This window comes from Xiphias gladius, chromosome 5, assembly GCF_016859285.1.
Source record: "Xiphias gladius isolate SHS-SW01 ecotype Sanya breed wild chromosome 5, ASM1685928v1, whole genome shotgun sequence".
NCBI classification, from domain to species: Eukaryota; Metazoa; Chordata; class Actinopteri; order Istiophoriformes; family Xiphiidae; genus Xiphias; species Xiphias gladius.
Genome location: NC_053404.1, coordinates 16,722,454 through 16,743,335, shown reverse-complemented (window position 1 = coordinate 16,743,335; position 20,882 = coordinate 16,722,454). Strand labels below are relative to the sequence as shown.

Below are 20,882 nucleotides of genomic sequence, written 5' to 3'. Positions count from 1 at the left end.
TGTTGACTTTTCACAGTCATTCTATTCAAGCGTGGCTGGGCATGACCTAATAGACAGAGGTCTTTTATATTTTTTTCACTTTTTTATAACGGTATTTTCAGTCCCAGTATTTTTAACTTGAGACACTTGAGAGAGTTTGATGCTATCCTGTATGTGAAAAAAAAAAAAAAAAACCCAAAACACAGCTGAATTAGCATTTTTATTCCAATATAAACACACAAAGTTTATATTGGAATAAAAATATTTATCTTAAGTCATCATTCTTCATGTAGTCCCAGAGGACTTTACATTCCTACCATTCTTTGAAAAGATCTAGTGTTTATTTACAGTATGTAATTTTACAAGAGTTGCTGTCACTCCTATCAAATGTTGGATCTCTCACTGTGGAACGCACCCTTTCTTGATGTGCCCTGGGGAGATTTTGACCACGTGTAGTGTTGAAGAGCGAAGACATTTCTGCCGATTGATCGCAGGTCATGCATATTAACAGTTGGCGGTGGTAATGCTCCGTAAAAAGGGAGCAAAACGCCAGCCAAAAAAAAAAACAAAAAAACCAAACTGAAGCTGATGTAAGCAGCATAGGTTTTAAAACATAAAAAACATGTTTTTCAGAATGATTTATGTGTCACTGTCATATTCAGGTTTTTTTTCTGAGTTGTGTGGCACAGTTGGCAGAATACTCACCATTTCTGTTCATCAACTCTTTCATTCACTCACTGCAAAAATGACTGCTAAACGATGAATTCTAACGACTATGATTATTTTCCCATTAAATCTATTAAATGTCAGAATATGGTGGAAATGCCCATCACAGTTTCCCATAAACCAAAGCGATGTCTTAAATTACCTTCAAATTGTCCAACCAGCTGTCTAAAAGGAAGGAAATGAAACTAAACAATGAAACATTTTTTTTTTTTTCTTTACAATGAAATGCCCACTGGGTACCTTTTTAAGGAAATCTACTGTATGTTTATGTTGAATCCCAGAAGAGTTGTTGTTTGTCCTTCAGTTCAAATCCAGAGGACAGAGTAAAACATACACTATTTGTTAATTATCATAGTTTCAAAGATTTTATTGCCTGATTTTTAAAGCACCTGAGGCTACAGCCCTCATGACATGTTGTCATGTGAGGCTTCATCTCTGTCACATGTATCATGAAGTCCACCAGCAATGTCTACAAAGTAAATGGATAATTCTTTCTTTTCTCTCATGTATTTGGTCATTTAGTCTTAGAGGACAAGGTTGCACCATTCATTGACCATTCTCAAACTGGAAACTATCAAATGTCAAATGAAATAACCAGTGGTTTTCATTTAAGGGAAGTTTCATTTTCACTTTTGTTTGTCACAGCTGAGCATTTAACTTGTGGGACCTGTATTCTGTCATATACTTAATTAACACTAAATACATTTGTATGTCCCATGTGCCTGTCTGTTAGTCAAGTGTTAAGGACTTAAAAGGATTAAAAAGACTAAAATTTTGCATTATTATCAGATACCGTCAGTAGATAGATTGGTCGATTATTTTGCCTGACAAAAATTTTAAGCAGTTTCTTTTTTCCCCATGTCTTCGCATGATTAAGTTTGATATTTTGGACCACTTTTGGTTTCCCCCACCAGAACTGAGGCAAAAACGATGAATAATTCAAAAGGACGAGATGGATTTTTTTTTTTTTAATCTCACTTGGCTTTACATAACAAAACTGAGTACTGGCTATTTGAGGCTCCATTCCGCAACATTTGCATCTGAGGAGCACAGCTGTGTCGCATTCAATTATTAATGAAGTTATGGCTTTTTATTCATCATTTGTCCCTTGTGTCACCAAAGCCAGTCAATCATATAGTGTGAGAGAATGGGAGCATTTTTGTCTCTTGGCACCATGGGACATGACATCTTGTTCCAGTTAAACTGCACTGTGAAATAAGAAAGCAGTTTAAGTGGTCATTTCCAAGATTCTCAGTCTGAATTTTTACATTTTCAGTGCTAAGTAAGCTGCGATTGCCATAGTGTTTCTTCAGTGCATTTCCCAAAGTAATATAACAGTAATTCTAGTGCTATGATATGCACTTTTCCATTTAAGTAGCAGTCAAGCATAAAACTTGAGTTATTTTTGTATGGTAGTGCTCTAAATTCAAGTCAAGCACATTGTTTCTCTCAAAAAGAAGACACAGGAAGTTAAAATATCAGAAATTATCAAAGTTTTTGGCGAATTTAAATGCGAAAACGACCCCACTGCCGTGTTTTAATGCAATAGTGCAGGCTAAAGAGCTTTATGTAGCTCGGCAAGCCGTGCTAGCTTAGCTACTACATAGCCTAATGCTTCATTCCAGTCATGTTCAAACTGGCAACTGAATGTAATTGGGAGGAAATTCCAGTTTCTGAGTAAATGTGATGGGTTTAGGGAAGGGATGTAGACCAAACTTGTAATTTACAACACATCATCACAGAAATACCGTCAGGAATGCAATCAATGTTACACGCTGACGATACATTAAATAAAAGAGCATTCAAAGGTAGGTAGGGGTGGGGTAACTTTAAATCTCCCCACAAAAATACTAACAAACCTCAGAGCCATTTTCTAATTAGTTCTCCTTCTCCCACAGCAGGAGGTGAGACTGTGTTGTGGTTCTTGTTTGTCGGCTTGTTTGCCGTCTGTGGCTGAAAGCTGATAATCGGTCTTTGGGCCACAGCTGTTGGCCTACCTTCCTGCCACAGCTGCACTGCGTATATCATCAAGGGCTATTAGCCGGCAGCGGATTAGCCCCAGACCAGACTCTGCTCTGGCACTCTGATCCCCCTGCTCTTCCCTAGATTTAGGTGAGGAGGAGTGGGTCAGTGTCGGCCTTCCTCACACGGATGGATGGTGTTAAAGTCCCGCTCCATCCACAGCCATTTTAATCTGTAATGGGCAATGTAATGTGAACAGCGTGATATTTACAGTGAAGACAGGATTTACATTTATGCCACTATCAGCCTTCAAATGACGGTTTCTGACTATTTATTTATTATTTCCTAAGTCAAGTACTCTACGGTTTTATTAAATGGTATTATTAAGTCACAGATATCCTTATAGGTACAATAGAGTAATTTTTGTTAGCCAGGCCATCGACATCGTACTACGGATGGCAATGTTTATTATTTGGTCGTATGCGCCGCCACTTTCATCCAGACTGAAATATCTCAACGACCATTGGATGGATTGCCCAAAAATTTTGTACAGATATCCATAGTTTCCAGAAAATGAATCCTAACGATTTTGGTGATCAACTGACATTTCCTCTGGCACCACCATAAGGTTAACATTTGTGGTTCTGAGTGAAATGTTTCAACAACTATTGGATGGATTGCCGTGAAATTTGGTGCAAACATTCATGTTCCCTTCAGCAGGAAATGTAATGACTTGGTGATCCCTTAACGGCACCATCATCCGCTCAAAATTTATTTTGTCCATTCTGACAAAATACCTTTAAAACTAATGACATTCCAATCAACCTCTGCTGTACTTTGTGTTTAATGCTAAGTAGCTACTGTTAGCATGATAACATGTAGGGCTGCAACTCACAATCATTTTCATTATTGATACATTTTTTACATTGTTTTCTCAATAATCGCTTGCTCTATAAAGTGTGAGAATATGGTATCAAATGTCCATGAGAGTTTCTTAGAGTGTAAGGTGACACTAAATTATTTTTATGTCTGAACAGCAGTGCAAAATCCAAAGATATTCAGTTTACAGTCATAGAAGACCAAAGTAACCAGCAAATACTCACTTTGAGAAACGATCAGTAAATCGATTATTCAACTAATCATTGCAGACACGCAATGATTACACGCTAAACTAAGATGGTGAATATTATACTTGCTAAACATCAGCATATTGGCATTGTCATTGAGAGAATGTTAGAATGCCGATGTTAGCATTTAGCTCAAAGCACCACTGTGCGTTTAGTACAGTCGAGCTGTACAGATAACACGGCTGTAAACTCTTGTTCCGCCGTGACAATCATCCCCCCCTACTATAGTTTGTATTAAATATTATTATTTCAAAGTACCATTAGACACATTCAGAATATTGTCACAATATCGATTCCAAGAAAAAAATACAGCTTTGGTACATAGGGCTTTACAAACCTGTAGTTCAGATATTTTAAAAAAGGCCACAAATCCTCTTCATCCTCCGTGGTCCGTCTTTTGTCGCTGTTTGTTTGTCTTCTGTTATTATCTCAGTGGAGCGGTAACATTGTTGTCCTCAAGCATGGCCCTGCAGAACCAGGAGACATTGTGGTCTTGTGACGGCTGGCTGTCTTGTTGTTTCCTGAGGGGCGAACAGTGCATCCCTGTCTGTGAGCTTTGATGGTGTGTGGCCCTCGACCGTGTCTGTCTGCATTTGTGTGTATGTGTGTACCAAAGCTAAACCATTGATACGGCCTTTCGATGTCAAATTTGAATGCCACTTTTCCCAGAACGGCCAAGTGCCTGCTGAGATCATTCAGGCTCGCATGAAAGACATTGATGGTTCTTCAAGACAAGTTGTTTACATCCTATCCTAATGCCATTTAATGTCAGTGAAAGGTGTTACAACACTTCCTTTTCTACAGCATGACAGCAGCTGTCAAAGCTACTGTCATTGAAAATGGGGAAATCCAATTGGAAATGTGCATTAACACAGTTCCACAAATGGTTAAAGCTTTTGTTTGTTGTCATGGTAAAGGCTTTTTTCTGTTTTATGTTCAGTTGCTCAAATGTCCGAACACCAAAATGGCTCGTGGGAGTGGATACACCTGTGGTTTTGGAATAGCTGGTCTCTCACCCAGCGGAGTCCCGTTAAGTGTGAAATTTGAGACTCGTCCGCAGAAAAACTTCAAGGAATGCCATAAAGCACTCTGCAGAGTCCTCGCCTGTGACTTTGGCCCAGGACTCATGACTGAGCGGTGTTCAGGAACTTTACTCAGAGGCTAGAAAAATAATGTTACTTCTCATTGTGCATGTTTATCAAGGGAGCACATTCCTTGGCAGCGTGCCCTAAAGATTTACAACGCGGGCGGCTGATTGGGAGGAAGCAGAGCTGGCAGGCTTATCAGCTGATCAATAGATAAGCAAAAGATTAGTGATAAAAGCTTGTAGTAGTTTACTTTAGTTTTTCTTTGATCACCCCGCATAGTGCTGGTCTTTTACTAAAAACAAGTCTTATTCTTTTGCCAGCTCATCTAGTGTAGTATTTCTCCTTTATTTTGTTATAAATGATCAATATTCTAACATTAAACATATTTAATGTCGATATAATAAGCCAGATCTTCTTTTTTTTTTTTTTTTTTTTTGACGTGTATCGTAACAGCTACAGCTTGAATAATGATGTGTTTGTTATCTGTATTTTTGATTAACACTACCTTTGTGATTACTCGATTTCTCGTTTGAAAATAGTCGAAAAATGCCCAGCACAGTCCCCCCCGTTTTGTCCGACCAACTGCCCCAAATCCAAAGATAATTTACCTAATATCATAGAAGACAAAGAAAAAAAAATCAAATATTCATACTTGAGCATCTGGAAAAGTACCTAAAAATTACCAGTTACCGGTATTGGTTTGTTCAGGTCGAATGGTTTCACATTTTTGAGGCTTGTGGGTGAAGAAAACCCATTTTGGTTCTGTTTTTGAGCTGGAAGTTAAAGGGAATCCTCTCAGTGATGAACAGATTAATGTATTTTTGTTTCTAAAGAAACTGCGCACCTGTTTGTCTGTTACTGTTCAATATTAGGTGAAGTCTGAAATGATTTGTCAGTTAATCAATTTGATAATCCAAAGGTAATTAATAGATTCTAATCTTGATGATCAACTCATTGTAGTCCTTTAATTCAACCAAGCATTTTCTTTACAGACACAGATGCAAAGATATGCTTGCTTTTCGCAGGTTTATTATAACTCAGTACTTATGGCTTTTAGTTGTTGCGCAGGAAGCAACAACGGTCTTTTAGTAGTTAGTCGCAGCCCTGAATAGAAAGTGGTTTTGACAGTTTTGAGGTTCAGATTGGCATGGAAACAAACAGTCTCTTTTGCTCTGGTGCTGTTTGCTTTCTCACTGAAAGAGGTATTCTAGCTGTCATTTTTTAATCATCAGCTGTGAGTTCCTCCCACTATTCTCCCGTTGACAGCTGTTACTAATCAGAATAATCTAACAGCTGCTTCACATGAATGATGGTTTCCTGACTGCTAAAAACAAATGAAGGTATGCTGCTTGTTTGATGTTACGTGAGTATAGTCTTTTGCAGCAGTGCGTGGGTGTGATTGTGAAAACCTGCACGTTGCTCGAAACAAGTGGTGGGCTGAGTGAGAGCAAGCAGCGCAGAGGGAAGCTGCCAAATGATTTGGGAACGTGACACTGCTGCATGCATGGCTTGACTTTTCGCCAGCCGCACGCATGCAGTTCCTCAGTTCCTGCACTGAGTCCTTGGAGATGTGCTGCAAAGAGTCGGCATCCTCGCAGCTTAGAAAGTTGGCTTTATCAACCGTGTGGCCTGGCCAAACTCACCACAGAGAAGCACACAGCTGAACAGCTCATTTCTCTCTCTGGGAGGGCAGAGCTGGAAGCTAATAGCAGTAATATATAATGGAGTAATCTCTGACTTGTCTCTGACTTCTCTTAGTGGCCAATAACATTAGCAGGTCAAGATTTGTATAATAGATACAAGAATGCAAGCTACTACTGCCAGGAAAAACGGTATATCAGAGGAGTATACTGATGATTTGGCACATTTTAGCCCATAAACAACATATTGTTCCATTTACCAAAGCATCCCATAGGTTTTTAGCAGATATTTTCTTCAGGTCATTTCAGAACAAAATAAAATTCAGCTTTATTCGTTGTCAAAGTAACATTATCATCACATGGCAATGCAGTCGAGAACAGGGACGGTTGAAATTTCATTGTGGTTTGGACTTCCTTGTGGGACATTCAAATGCTAATGGGAGGTTGCCACAGATGGGAATTGAGAGTTGACCGCAGAGAGGCAATGCATTGATGAATTTTGTTGCTGGAAAATCTAATCTGGAAAACAGAGAAGGCTTTGCATTACAGGCAAAATATCGTATCATGATCTTTTTGTTAATTTTCGAGGTAAAACGGTGTTTGCACATATTTTTACATCAGAGCATGGGTTCTCAGTAGGCCAGGAGTAATATTACAATCGGGATCTGATACAATGCAACCAGCTGTCGTGTATTTAAAACTGTGTAGATGGGATGATCAAGTACTGAATGTGAAAGTAAGTAAAGCAATGACATTGATTGCACTACAGCTGGTTGGTTGTAATGGCTGATTGTAATAGAAATGTTTGTCATGTTGTTTTTTTGTGCAGTTGAAAGTTTGGGTTTGTTACGTATGTGAAACACGGTTCCCACTATGATGCTTAACTGATGAAAACAAATGCAAAATTTCAGAGAAATCTAACCTTAAAATTAAATCATATTTAATGTAATTTAGCTTTTTTGGATGACATTACAGCAGGAAATTGGTTTGGTTAAAGGAATAGTTTGGCAAATACGTGAGTAAGCGTATTTGGGAAATACGCTTACTCACTTTCTTGCCAAGAGCTAGGTAAGAAGATTCATACCTTTTTCATGTCTGTACGATAAGTAAGGACGTTACCGCCAGCAGCTGGCTAACTTAGCGTAGCATAAAGACTGGAAACCGGAAGAAACACCCAGCCTGGCTCTGTCGATCAGTTACAAAATCTGCCTACCAGCACATCTAAACATCCCTAAAACACGTTATATTTAATTTGTTTAATCCATACAAACACTGACACGACAATTCATTTTTTTACGGGAGATTGTGTGCCAGACTATTTCTTGGCCCAGGACCAGTAACACTTGGAGTTGCTGCTGGTCGCAACTGATCCTGGTGAATTGTCACCTTCTTATATGGAATACGTGTGTTTCCTAAAATGTTGAACTTTTTTTTTTCAAGTTTTTTTGTTGAGCAAAGCTGTTAAGATAGGGCTTTTATTCAAATACAGTCTATTCTGATTTGGTTATCAACACAAATTCTTTACTGCTTTCTCAATGTGTCATTTTATGATCACTGAACTTTTGAATTAAGATTGACATACCTCATGTCACAATGTCGAGCCAAGGCCTAAAACAGTAAGCAGATGGGAGTGGTTTTAAAACTTGACAACATGGAAAACAAACTGCTCTTTGGCAGCAGAATTAAAATCTACAATTCAATTCAAATCAACCTCTTCTGACAACTGAATTACTGCTCAAAGATCATTTAATTTTATTGTCTAAGTAGTATAATTTACAAACATAGTAGCATGGTATTCTCTGGGGAATGGTTGGCAGCATTAATGTACAATATGCATGATATGTAGTTAAGGGGCTAAAACATGCAAAGCCAGTGGTACTGCCCTTTTGTACTGCTTTGTCATTTTCTGTTTCGACATTTTAACCTCAGTAGCTAAATTTAAGGTTGCAATGCTGGCTTCTCACTTGTGATGCCGTCCTGCTGTATGGATTAGTTAAAAAATGTGAGTAGGCGATGGACTTTGATTTTTTTTTTTTTTTTTTTTTTGCAAAACACAAAGTATGGACTCAAGTGAACTTTGAATTTCAGAACTATCAGCATATGGCCAAATTGTTGCTATTGATCTAGAACCCTTCGAACCCTCTGTAGAATTATTGTATTATGTGTATTATGTTCATTTTGAGTGTGACGAGGAAAAAAGCTTGGTTGGTGCAGTCCATTCAGAAAGAGACTGTTTCATGTTGACCAATGTTTGGGATCAGTATTAACTTCAAAACTCTGAAAAAGATGTAGTCTCACTTAATCCTTGTTATTTTATTTGCCATGTCAGATACATTACATTGGTCATGTGGTCGTCCCGATACACCTCTTGACCAAAACCACTGGCAGTCGATCACTATCTTTCAACACCGTGTGTGTGTGTGTGTGTGTGTGTGTGTGTGTATGCGTGTGCGTGTGCGTGTGCGCGCGTTTGTGTGGGGGACAAATAGGCCATCTGACCTCAGCTGCTTTTGGAAATGTTACATCCTCTCATTTTTCCCATTCCGCAGGCCTAGAGAAAGGGATGTGCATTTGTTTCCTGCCAATGAAAACGGCTCCCCACCCTTCCTGCTTGAGTCATGCCACATAGACTCAACAGACAAAATCACGTGACAGACAGAATTGTCTTTTCTGTGACTTCTTCATTCTGACAGGACAAGCAAGACTAGCTTATTGTCTAAATATACACACTTTTTTTTTTTTTTTTTTTTTTTTTTGGTAGTGTATGTTTTATAGTAGCTGTGGTGTAATTGTGAGCCAGAAAGGAAATTAGAATGTATTTTTGCATGAGGAAGCAGAAATAAAACAAGAAATGATGATCTGGTCAGTCACTTTCCCTCTAAAAATGCCACTGCAGTTGGTTTTTTAGCCCTGTGTTTTGGCTCTGGGGATGTCATTTAATAATTATGCCCCTTCCCGTTTCCTTCTTCTAACAAATAATTACCATATTAACAATTCTGAGAACTGTTAAGTTAAGAGTAAAATTTGCCAGAGTGGCACAGCTGAGTCCCAGAGAGCTGCTGACAAATAGAGAGCTGGCTGGTTAGTCAGAACAGCTTCCCACAATCACCATGGTGAAGAATGTTGAGCCGACGCGTGAGACAGCCAGATCACGTCTCCTTGGTAACCGCACAGTCGCCCGCCGGTGTGATGCCAAATGCTGGGCTGCAGGACAACCGGAGCTGGGAAGGATGACTTCAGGGAGGAAATGAGAAAGACGATTTAACGTGCCATGAAAGTGACAGAGCAGGAATCTCAAGAGTGGATCAGTGAATCAAGAGAAACTCTTCCCAGACAGCCAGAAAGCGTGTTGTTTTTATTCTTCAGCTGTCAGCAGAGAGCAGTTGGTGTCATTAGACGGAGTGCTGCCGACCCAGGACAGGACACTGTCAAGTGTGGTCGCTTCCTGCTTCCTGTCAATGGAGGGCTGCAGGGGAAATGGCAGGGCTGCTGAGGGGGGATAAGGCTTCGGGCAGGAAGCATGAAGCTGCGACAGCCTCCAGTCAGTCATGCCCAGTCACTTCAGCCACCAATTCCCCCTATTGGTGACATGAGCCACACTTTGGATTCTTTTAGTCCTTTTTGAAGTTATTTTTGCAGTTATGTTCTTACATTTTTCACTTTTAATTAATCTTTTAGTCATAAAAAGTCAGAAAATAGTGAAAAATGTCCCACAGTCCAAGTTGATGTAATTCAAATGTCTTGTTTCTCAAGTGCCAAGATTTGATGCTTTTCTTTGTCATACCTTATAGTAAATTGAATATGTTTGAGTTTTGGACTGTTGGTCAGGCAAAACAAGACATTTGAAGATGTCACCTCAGGCTAGTCGAAATTATGGCATTCTTCACTGACATTTTAAGGACAAAACGATTAATCCAAAAAAATATTTGGCATAATAATTGATAATGAAAATAATTCATAAAAAATGAAAATAAAATTAGAATTTCTCCGTCTAGAAATTTCATTGTTTTTTTCTTTTATTATAGTAAACTGAATATTTTTGAGTTTAAAACGGTTTGTTGGACAAAACAAGCAGTTTAAAGCAAAGACAGCATGCACTCAGAAGAGCGTTCACGTGCCTAGAACGTGATCAACATGATCAAATGAGAGGGATCCATGTTTTTTACTGAGGCTAATACTGATAATCAAAACAAGCCTTAGCATCTGTAGGTATCACCCCACTCAACCCTATCAAAATCTCTCAAATATCAGCCCAGGAGTGACATTTTTTGCTTTGACAAGTGAGTATCTGTTTGAAGAAAAATATCTGAACAGGATGAAATACCAGAGATGTGTTTTCAGCCTCCTGACTTTTAATGTGAGATGTTTCGAGGACCCTCATTTTTGACTTTGGTGCTCACGCTAAGGACAAAATCTCTTTATACTGAGGCGCCACCCATGGCCAGCACCCTTCACTTCCCTTAACTTGGCCCTTGACCTCTTTGGCTCCATCTCTGACAGACTTCCACTTGAAAGCATTTTGACACTGACATGTTGACTTTCACAGCACAAATGGTTCTTCAAGATAGACATTCTCAGTGGAATAGCACATGGCCATGAAACCTACTTTATTCTTTGCTTCATTTTCTCAGTAGCACTAAATAAATCGTCTGTATGCATCACTTGCTGTTGGGGTGGAAGGACGTGAGACCGCAGATGTTTTGGCATTGTCACACTTGCTAATCCCCCTAGGTTGAGTGGGAGCTTGCAATTGGTTGCTGGCAGATAAAAACAATCCTTTGACTATATTCAATAGTTGTTGGCCATTTGGTAAGCAGAGTTTGGATGCATTCTTGCCTGTTGCCAAGGGATGCAAAGACTGTGTGCCAAGACAGCGCTATTTCATTGAATTTTTTTCCCCCTGAAAAGCTGAGAGAAAACAGCTTTAACAAACCGTCTCTCCAAGTTACATAGTTCTAGCCAATGAGAAGATATTTATCATTTATCTTCTGCAATAATTTGTTGGGATTTTGCATGAATGTGCTCAATTTTGTAATCTTGTCTAAAGCACTCACTAAATCAGATATCTTGGATGTAATAAAGTACGGATGTATGGACAGTGTAACCAAAATCTAAAATAAAAAATTGACTGTTGATAAAACAAATTTGTTACTGCTTGCCAATGTTACGGCGGAATATTTAATTAAGACCGAAGAGACAGTGGATTATGGGTGACCCATGGGTGGCGGTGCCAGCTGCTCTCAAACACGCACGCTGCAGAGGTCAATGTGCCTGCTCAGCCTGTGTGTTGTGCTCATCATCCTAATCAACACACAGGACGACAGCCTCCGACAAATTATCAAATTGACAATTTGATAATTAACAATTTTCTTTTGATCAAGTGACTTATTGTTCAGACTCTGCAAAAATCTTACTCTCTCTGCTTACTTCAAGCATGCGGTACTGAAGAATACACTTACTGGGCTGCCGATGGGATACTAACTGAAAGACAGAAAAGAAGACGAGCAGATTAACCATATAAATTTATTTTATTAAGACATGTTCTTTTGGGCATGCGGCAGCCCGAGACACACACACACTACGAGTGTCCCTGATATTTTGCAAATGCAAAGACACATTTTGTGTGGTATGCTTGTGCTACCTGGCTTGGTGACTGATAGCTGTGTTAGCAAGTTTTAGCAAAGGCTAACGGTTGGTGTTACTTGTACGGGGACAGCCAACACACTAAGGCTCTAACAAAGGTGTTAGCTTGCTTTTAAGCTAGGCACCAGTGTTGGGGAGTAGCGATGATACACAAAATAATGAGTGGATATAGTTTATTATATTACTTAAAATAGCTTCAGTGTGCTATGCTACTTTTTCTGAGAAGTTTGTAGTGTAGTTTGCTACTTTCAACAAAAGTATCATGGTGTAACTTAAGCACTTCCAATGATGACTAGCTTGTAGCTTCAGGAGCTACAGTGCTAAGCATTCGCGTCAGCGGTCAGGAGAGAGGCAGAAGGTTTTGTGCAAAATGAGAAGAGGAAATTTCATTGTTGCAACACCTTTTGTAGGAAAGCTGATGACCTCCAGCCAGTACTGGAGTTATCATATAGAGACTCCTAAGGATAATGCTAAAAGAGGATTCCCCATAGTGAGACATTTACTCATGATAACAGAGAAGGGGGTTACAGGTAACCTCAGGTTTTGAGTGAAGCTTTTTCATCCTTTAAGTAGGTTATCATGCTATTTGAAGATTTTCATTATAGTCATTATCAAAATAACGTATACAGAGATAACATTGGCCAAGATAATGGTACTATAGAAATTTTCGTTTGAGGCCACTGTTTGGGTGAACAGACACCGGGCTTAGCAGTAAGGCAGTGTGAGTAGGCACTGGCCAGCGGAGTCTGCTCCCATGTGCAGGGGGATCAAAGGGCTCGTGCCTGGCAGAAAGGGCCCTGCGGCGACAAACTACTGCTGCCATAATTGGGGAAGAGCCGTGTTAAACTGTCCAGGGGAGGCCAAGGATGGCTTCATTATGTTGTGAAATTTAATTAGCCCACTGTTGTGTGTGTGCCTCTGCTCTTAACCGGCTGACCTTAATATAATGGTGTTTTTGCTGGTGTTTATCGTCTGTTATGAGCAAACATAGCAGAGTTATGGTTCAGTTCCCTGTGGTTAAAAATGGGCTGGATATGAAATGTTTGTGCTGTCAGAATACATTAATGAAAACCAGCAATACTGGCTCAAATTTTAAATCGTTTAGCTGAGACAGGTAATGCAGGTGTGTGTGTGTGTGTGTGTGTGTGTGTGTGTGTGTGTTGCTTGTGTCCACTTTTCCTGAGCGCACCGAGTCTCCCGACTGTCTCAGCCTTTCCTGAACTAAATGAAATGATAATAGATGTCACACAGACAGATGGTGTTCAGTATGATGGGTGATTTTCATGTTGATGATGTGCCGTATGCACAGAAACCAGTCTCCAGTATTAATGGAGCTGCACTCTCCATGCTTGAAGCAGATCAAGAGCTCCTGCAGTACTGAACTCTCACATTCTCTCAAGAAATAAACATCCTCTCATTTTACCACTCTGCCATTGCTGATAGTAATCGGGGAAATACGTCCGGTAAAAAACTGCTGGACACGTAATTACAGAGAAGGTGCTGTGTTGGAATGCTCAAGGGATTTGTCACTAGAATTAAACATATTTGGCCAGATAACAATGGTGGTCAAATTGAATCGGGTTTTGTATTTATAGCAGCATGATATGCATGTGAGTATAAAACCCATTGATTAATATTCACTGTATTTATCTGATGTTGGGTCATTCTGGACACAGTTACATTTCTAGTTGGCTCCATGATTATTTCCAGTAAATGTTGCAGGTTGAAATCGCTCTTTTCTGCACTATAAACAAAAAGTTGTGCATAAAGCACTTCTGATTACACCTTTTGCACCAATAAGGGGCATAAAAAAAATTAGAAGACATTTCTTATCCAATTATTCTTTCTGTAATTTGGATGGTCTCTTTAACTGAAAAAAAAAAAAAACCAATCCAACAAATGGCAGTTCAGCGACTTATCTGATAACAGGGGTATATGTGGTAAATAAATCACTCTATTTGGGTTTAGATGGGGTTAGCACAATCAACAATTGTCATCAGTGCATGCAAAAGTATAGGTTTATATCTGCTGATAGCAAATTTTTCTGTTATTATTCCCATGTACTGTAATAAAAGAATCATGATCCTTATTAACTGAGAATTGTACTTACTAAGAAGTGGAAACTTTTTTTTAAAGCATAAAACAACAAAAAAAGAAAAAGGCTCCAAAATGTAGATGAAATAATAAGAAGAAAAGAGTACTGAGATGAAAGTGGAATCTAAGAAATCGAGATATTGGCAAGAAAGATTTACAAAGAAAAAACTGACTATAAAATCTAAAAGGAAATAATAAAACATTTGAGTAAAGAGGTCATTAAAATATAACACATAACATAATTTAGGATATCAACAAAACTCCCAAAATTATTTTATTTGTGTTTAGGTTTAATCAGGCCACAAATCAACCAAAGTGTCACCCAAGTTTCACTGACTCAGAGATTAAGAGGACTGAAGTGTCAGGAAGTGACATTTCTAACTAATGTGTATGTGGAACGATGAGGTGTTGCTTGAATTTTGGTGTAACTTCAGATGTAGTCGTTATTTTCTCTGGCAGGGCTGAGCTTCTCTTCTCTTGTATTGTGTTCATATGTTTATGAAAACGAATTTTCCTTGTGTAAATCAGCGTGGGGGGGGGTGATGTCTAAATCAGTTCAAGGGTCACACTAGCACGGCTTTTGTCTTAAATAGCTTTGTAGGATTTTCTCTAAATATAGATAGGCATTATCGTTAAATGAGCAGCCACTACAACTACTGCCATGACCCATAGCGTCTGTGAAGTGTTTTTCTATTTATATCGGCCATTATTTAGGTACTTTGGTTTCTGAACTCCGAGCATTAATCTCTGAAAGTGCAAACAAGTGAGACGCATTACTGCACTCTAACAATGGGTCAGTGGCAGTGTTTATTTTTCTAGCATTTAAATGTTTCATTGTGAATTAAATATCATAATAAATAGCCCAAAGTGTGATAAATTGGAAACATTGCCTATTTATTTTTGCCTAATGGGAAACACAAAGGGTTTTCCCCAGCAGTCAGCAGTGTTGAAATAATGACATATGCCACATTCAGGTCAAGCACTGTATTGTGAGCACTCTGTCTACATTAGCTTTATGGAACGTGCATGATTTGAATCGCTGAGCAAATATCAGCTCTTACGCCTTAACCTTCTTCAGGTTTTGCCACACCGTTAAAACAAAGGCTTTGAATCTCGAAAATATCTATGCTGTCTTTTGATGTGATTGTTTCCAGCATGCTCTCAAAGAAGGGGGAAACCACTTTAAAGCTCTTAAAAGCATCCTCTCCTCCTCTTTTCTCAGGCGTTGGACCAGGATAGAACCTCCCTGCAGAAGGTGAAGAAATCAGTGAAGGCCATCTACAATTCAGGGCAAGGTGAGACAATCTGTTTCTAAATTAATCAAGCCTGAGTGTGCTTTAGCCGACAGTTGGGTACATGTTCACAACCCTTTCCAACAGAAATCCCAAGTGGAAAGCCCAGGAATTTCTTAAATATCTTTAATAAAAATGCGGATTGTTTTTTTTAAATTTTATTTTTTATTTATTTTTTTTGAACATTGCCTTTTGAGGGGACAGATGGTGTTTTGTATGTGTATCCAGGCTTTCCCAGAAACCAACACCTGAGTTTGTTTTGCTCGTTGCTGTGACATGGATCCTCAGTAATTTTCCACTGAAGGCTTTTTCGAGCAGACTCCTCCCTGCAAATTGACAGTTTCAGTTTTGTCCCACAAAAAAGTTTGTTTGATCTCCACAGAAAACACAGTTTACTCTCATTGTGATCTGCAAAAGTCTCAAAACAAACTGGAACAACTCAAGGTTGACTGTCTAATAAATTATCCACTAGCTACACTAGTTGGTTATTTTGGCTAGATCTAGTAAACTGTCAGACAAATACTGGATGTGATCTAACATAGAAATAAGAAGGGGATGTTTGTGCATCCCGGTATGCAAACGAAATTAATCATTGGACTCAGGGCTGTGGTCAGGATTTTAGAAATAGAGAGGTCATGACTCATTCCAGCACACACACAGCCCTCCAGATATTAAAAAGAAAGTCTAAAATGTTCAGTTTTTTTGGATTTTTTCATATTTTATTTTTTCAGTCAAAGTTATAATCCTTAAATTATTAAGAATTCAGTCCTGGTTGATTCGGCAAGCGCAGTTTAACACAACAGGTCTCAAATTTCTGGGGGTAGAAAACACTCCTTAAGGAGCTACTTTGACAAAAAAATACAACAAAGACCAACAGGTGTATCTGTTCAACGGTGCAGCCAGACAAACTCACACTGTTTCAATAAGGAAGTCAGTCTATAATATGCCTTTTTTCAATGATGTCAATAGCAAACCTAATCTGATTTCATGCTGCACACGGTGGAAGTAGTTTTCAACACAACAGCAGTACACGGTAAAGAGTTGGTTACCTTTCTGAGGAGATGGAGGTGTGCAGCTCGTCACCTCTAACTCTTTATTTAACAGCTCCTCCAGCTCACTGCTCCTATTTGTTCCACTAAGCTTGCCAAAGTAAAAAATGATCCGCCTACGAAAATTACAAAAAAATAACAATTTTCTTGTTTTTTGCGTTTTTTGTTGAACGATGGCAGTCAACACTAACCCTGGTGATAAATACTTTAAGTTTTTTGTGACAGCCTCACAATAAAAGCCACTCGATGTTTGTTACTCTCATGCTTTTAATCTTACGCAGCCGCAGTAGGAAATTGTGGGTTTGCAATACAGTAACTTAATACAGCTCTGATATTTTTAGGAGCGTTTACAATGGGCATAACTTCATTGTTCTCAATGGTAACTACAGCCCTGTCTGGACTGGATTTGAGTTTCCAGTATGACAGAAGCTCAAAATGGCTGCAGCAGGATTAAGGTCTACAGGGTGCTTGTTTAACCTGACCTCCCTCTCAGGACTGGCAACAGTCTAACATCCCCCAAACGTCCCCCCCCCTCCCCCAGCTCCTCTCCATCTCTGACTTAACGGCAAGGACAGATGGATGCTGCTGTTTGAGCGACGGCTTCCGTAGAGTTTCACAGACCTGGAGAGCAGCACATCTTCTTAAGCAGAAATTTACTGTATATACATGTGACTTACTATTATATCTAAAAATGCACAAAACAAAAGCCTCTGGAATAGCGCTAATCAAAAATCATGGGTTAAGGTCAAATGTGTCCGTTATTGTATCGCTTGTGTTGCTGCACTGATGAGGAAACATTCCGTTGAAGGATCTGTTGACAATTTTTGCCACATCTGTGTTATTGTGAAAATCCCCAGGAATATTTACAACCTTTTTGTTCCAGGCGTTTGTCTCTGTTGCTGTTGAGAACAAAGAGTGGTGAATTACTGAGATATTTTCTTTCTCCTAAGACCATTATTTTCACGTTCCTTACATCTTAAACTCCTTACATCTTACCACACAAGTAAGCCTAAGTTCAGGACATTCATTGTGCCAGAACATGAAAAATGTATGCAAAATAACATTAATACATTTATTAATATAGCATTTTTGAAAACAAACTTATGTTCAAAGGAAAGAACTGTGTGACCATCCTGTGTGAGACCCAACTTTTATATGTGTAAAACAAAAACTTAAATAGCTGAATCATTAATTAACAGAAATTTGTACAATGAATACATTGTAAAAATCATACAGTTTTCGATATTAGTGCTGATATCATATCAGCGGTAGTATCAAAGATTTTAGAACTCTGAGTTTCTGTACCAAAACAGTATTTTTTTTCATTACTTTGAGAAGAGTATAAAGGGTTTTCTATACAAACCCGTTTTTTTCATTTAGCAAAAGAAGCCAAAGTTCTCAAAGGTTAACAGTAGAGGAACCGCGCCTGAAGACTGAAATAATCTAAAGCAGGTAAATTATAATCTTAATCAGGAACTATGTGATTAAAGTATTAGAAGAAAAGATTACCAATTTGTTCAGGTATTTGGTGCCAACATTTGGTGCTTGACAGTTCAGTTCAGTGTTCATTACAGTGTGTAACAACAGGGTACTGAGGTTTGAAACCCAGCCATACCATCCATTGTCCCTTTGACGATATATGTTGATCACTTTAAATGTCCCTGTGACCCCCTATGTGACCAACACACCTGCAGTATACTATGTGAGGATCTTGCATAGACTGAAGGCCTCTTCCATTCCTCTATACATTTCATACTAATCATCAGACAGAGTTCAGGGCAGGCATATTGATCACTGGTTGACCTCTCTTTCCCTTTTGTTTCCAACTCAGACCACGTTCAAAATGAAGAAAACTACGCCCAGGCTCTGGACAAATTTGGCAGCAACTTCATCAGCCGAGACAACCCTGACCTGGGAACGGCCTTTGTCAAGTTCTCATCCCTCACCAAGGAGCTGTCCGCCCTGCTGAAGAACCTGGTGAGTCAAACATGTCGACAGGCGCACTGTGGTTAAAAGGAATTGCTTAGAGAGCAATTAGAGAGCAATTCTGAATGCTCCTGCCTTTGTGGGTGCTCTTGTCCTCACAAGGATAGAAAGAGGAAAATGCTCCATAGACAGTTTATTTTTCCTGTCTTCACTTGTGTAAGTGGTTTAGGATTTGGTGTTAAATTTAAGATCAGGATTAGGTTTACATTAGGTTAAGGGTAAAGGTTAGGCTGGAAAAGGAGAAGGCGAGAAATTGTAATACTGGAATTGTAACTGTTTGCCCACAGGCTCCATCTGAATAAGTGTTCATCAGTCTCTACACATGTACAAAAACTGTATAAAAATCAACCTACATAGTCAAAACTGTCATCGCAGCTGGACAGTATAGATGGCTGTGGCTAATTCTACCTCCGAGCCTTGTATTTCTTTTTCCAGTCGAGGCTCTTATCTGCCAGCCGTGGATTTCCCCTGATGTTTCTTTTGAATATTGTATCCTGTTTGAATCCTCTGTGAGTGATTGTTGTTGGAAGAAGAGCCAGTCTCCGTTCTCACCCTCTCTTCCTGTGTGGCTCACAGTGAGATTAGACTCCATAAATACACTTGGCATCACCAGGAACAACTGTGTGTGTGTCTGTGTGTGTGTGTGTATGTGTCTGTGTCTGTATGTGTGTGTGTGAGTGTGTATGTGTCTGTGTGTGTGTGCGTGTGCGTGTGCGTGTGCGCGTGTGCGTGTGCGTGTGTGTGTGTGTGTCTATTTGGAAACCTTCTTAAATCACCCATCTGTCAGTGCTACCTGTATATTGCGTGAAAGTTAAATTATGTCTATTCATTCCACTCTTCATCTTTTCTTTTTTTTCTCTCTCTTGACTACTATCTCTTCCATTTTGAGTATTTTATCGAGTGAGTTTTTAGTCTTCAATAACTTTGCCCTGAGGGCTGCTGGTATGTGCCTGCACTACAAAATGAGTATTGATGAAAAGTGCTTGTCCTAGATGTCCTACATGTGTTATCGACTTAAATGTAAGGATTTTATTAACAATTTTGGGCAGGTTGTTGCCAGCTTTTCTGCACCTTTCTCAATTTTTTTTTTTTTTTAATTTTCTGAGAATCATATAGTACGAAAAAGAGAGAGAAATGGTGACAGTTTTCAAGATGGGCTGTTAGAGCACACTAGTAGTCAGCCATTGGAAGATTGATTCTGACATTGGCCATATGCAAGACCGGCACTTAAGAAGCACATTAGCACCCATTAAGCGTTCTTTACTTCCTTGACTGCTGCTGTGTGTCTGTGTGGACTTGGATAACAACAACAGGGACTTAAATGCTTAGTACTGTTGTAAATGACCTTGCTGATCCTAATGGTTAGAGCTGCTGATTATAGCTGTTGCAACCAGAGCTGTTGGCAACGTCAAGCTTTTGCTAATTCTTCAATAGACTAACTTGCACCTGTGCTGATTTTGGCAGGACTTTTGCTATTATGTTTGCTGGTTTCTTCAGTCAGCGGCAGGAAGAATGTGTTAATATAATGCTCTGTAGGTTAAAAGATGAGGCTGGTGTTATTCTGGATTATTCTCATTGTCAACAAATCCCATCAAAAGATCAAAACCAACAATGTGCTAGTACCTCTCTCAGCAACTTGCCTTTATTGTCTGTGCAATTCAGCCCCAAGCCCCCTCATCCCCACTGAAGATGTTAATCTGTAAAGCTACACTGTTCAATATTTTCATATTAACAATCGATCAAATGACTACATGTAATGTGGAAAGAGTGGCCTGTAGTGACAAACCCACAGAGAATTATCAACCTATTGCAGTTTCACTCACCTATATGGAGCTTTTTCGTGTCGTTCAGCTTATTGTTTTGGTTTTGCAGCCCCGCTATTTGACTTTTTTTTTTTTTTTTCATTCTCACCGCTCTCGTCAGTGTTGTTTTCAGCAGCCATAGGCACCTTTTTTTATTGAAAATGCTGTGATAAACCCACTGTACACTATCTGTCCAGCACCAAACTGCAGACAAAATTAGCAACTAGCTAGTGAATATAGTGGTAATATAGCAAACTACTCTGCTAAAGAGCCACGTATTCTCCTGAGGAATGGGTGGAAACTAAAAACAGAGCTAAGAAGGAGAACGAATACTGGATATACATTCATCAAGTGGCCAGAAATAAGACTTCCAATAATGTTAGTGTTGCTTTGTGTCTGCTGGATGTGTAAATGGGCAACTGTTTGCTAACACGTGTGCTATAAAAACTTAATAATGTGATAATATGTCAATTTTGTGTTTACAGCTTGTTCCC

General features: G+C 39.2%; 1 protein-coding gene across 3 annotated transcripts in view; it reads left to right on the top strand.

Moving 5' to 3' along the window:
- asap1b (ArfGAP with SH3 domain, ankyrin repeat and PH domain 1b) overlaps positions 1-20,882 on the top strand; it is a 61,584-nt gene that overhangs the window by 5,020 nt on the left and 35,682 nt on the right. For all 3 annotated transcript variants that reach the window (XM_040126778.1, XM_040126779.1, XM_040126777.1), the window contains exons 2-3: positions 15,482-15,554; positions 18,432-18,577. In XM_040126778.1, coding sequence (XP_039982712.1) covers positions 15,482-15,554; positions 18,432-18,577 — 219 coding nt within the window. The remainder of the gene's footprint in view (positions 1-15,481; positions 15,555-18,431; positions 18,578-20,882) is intronic.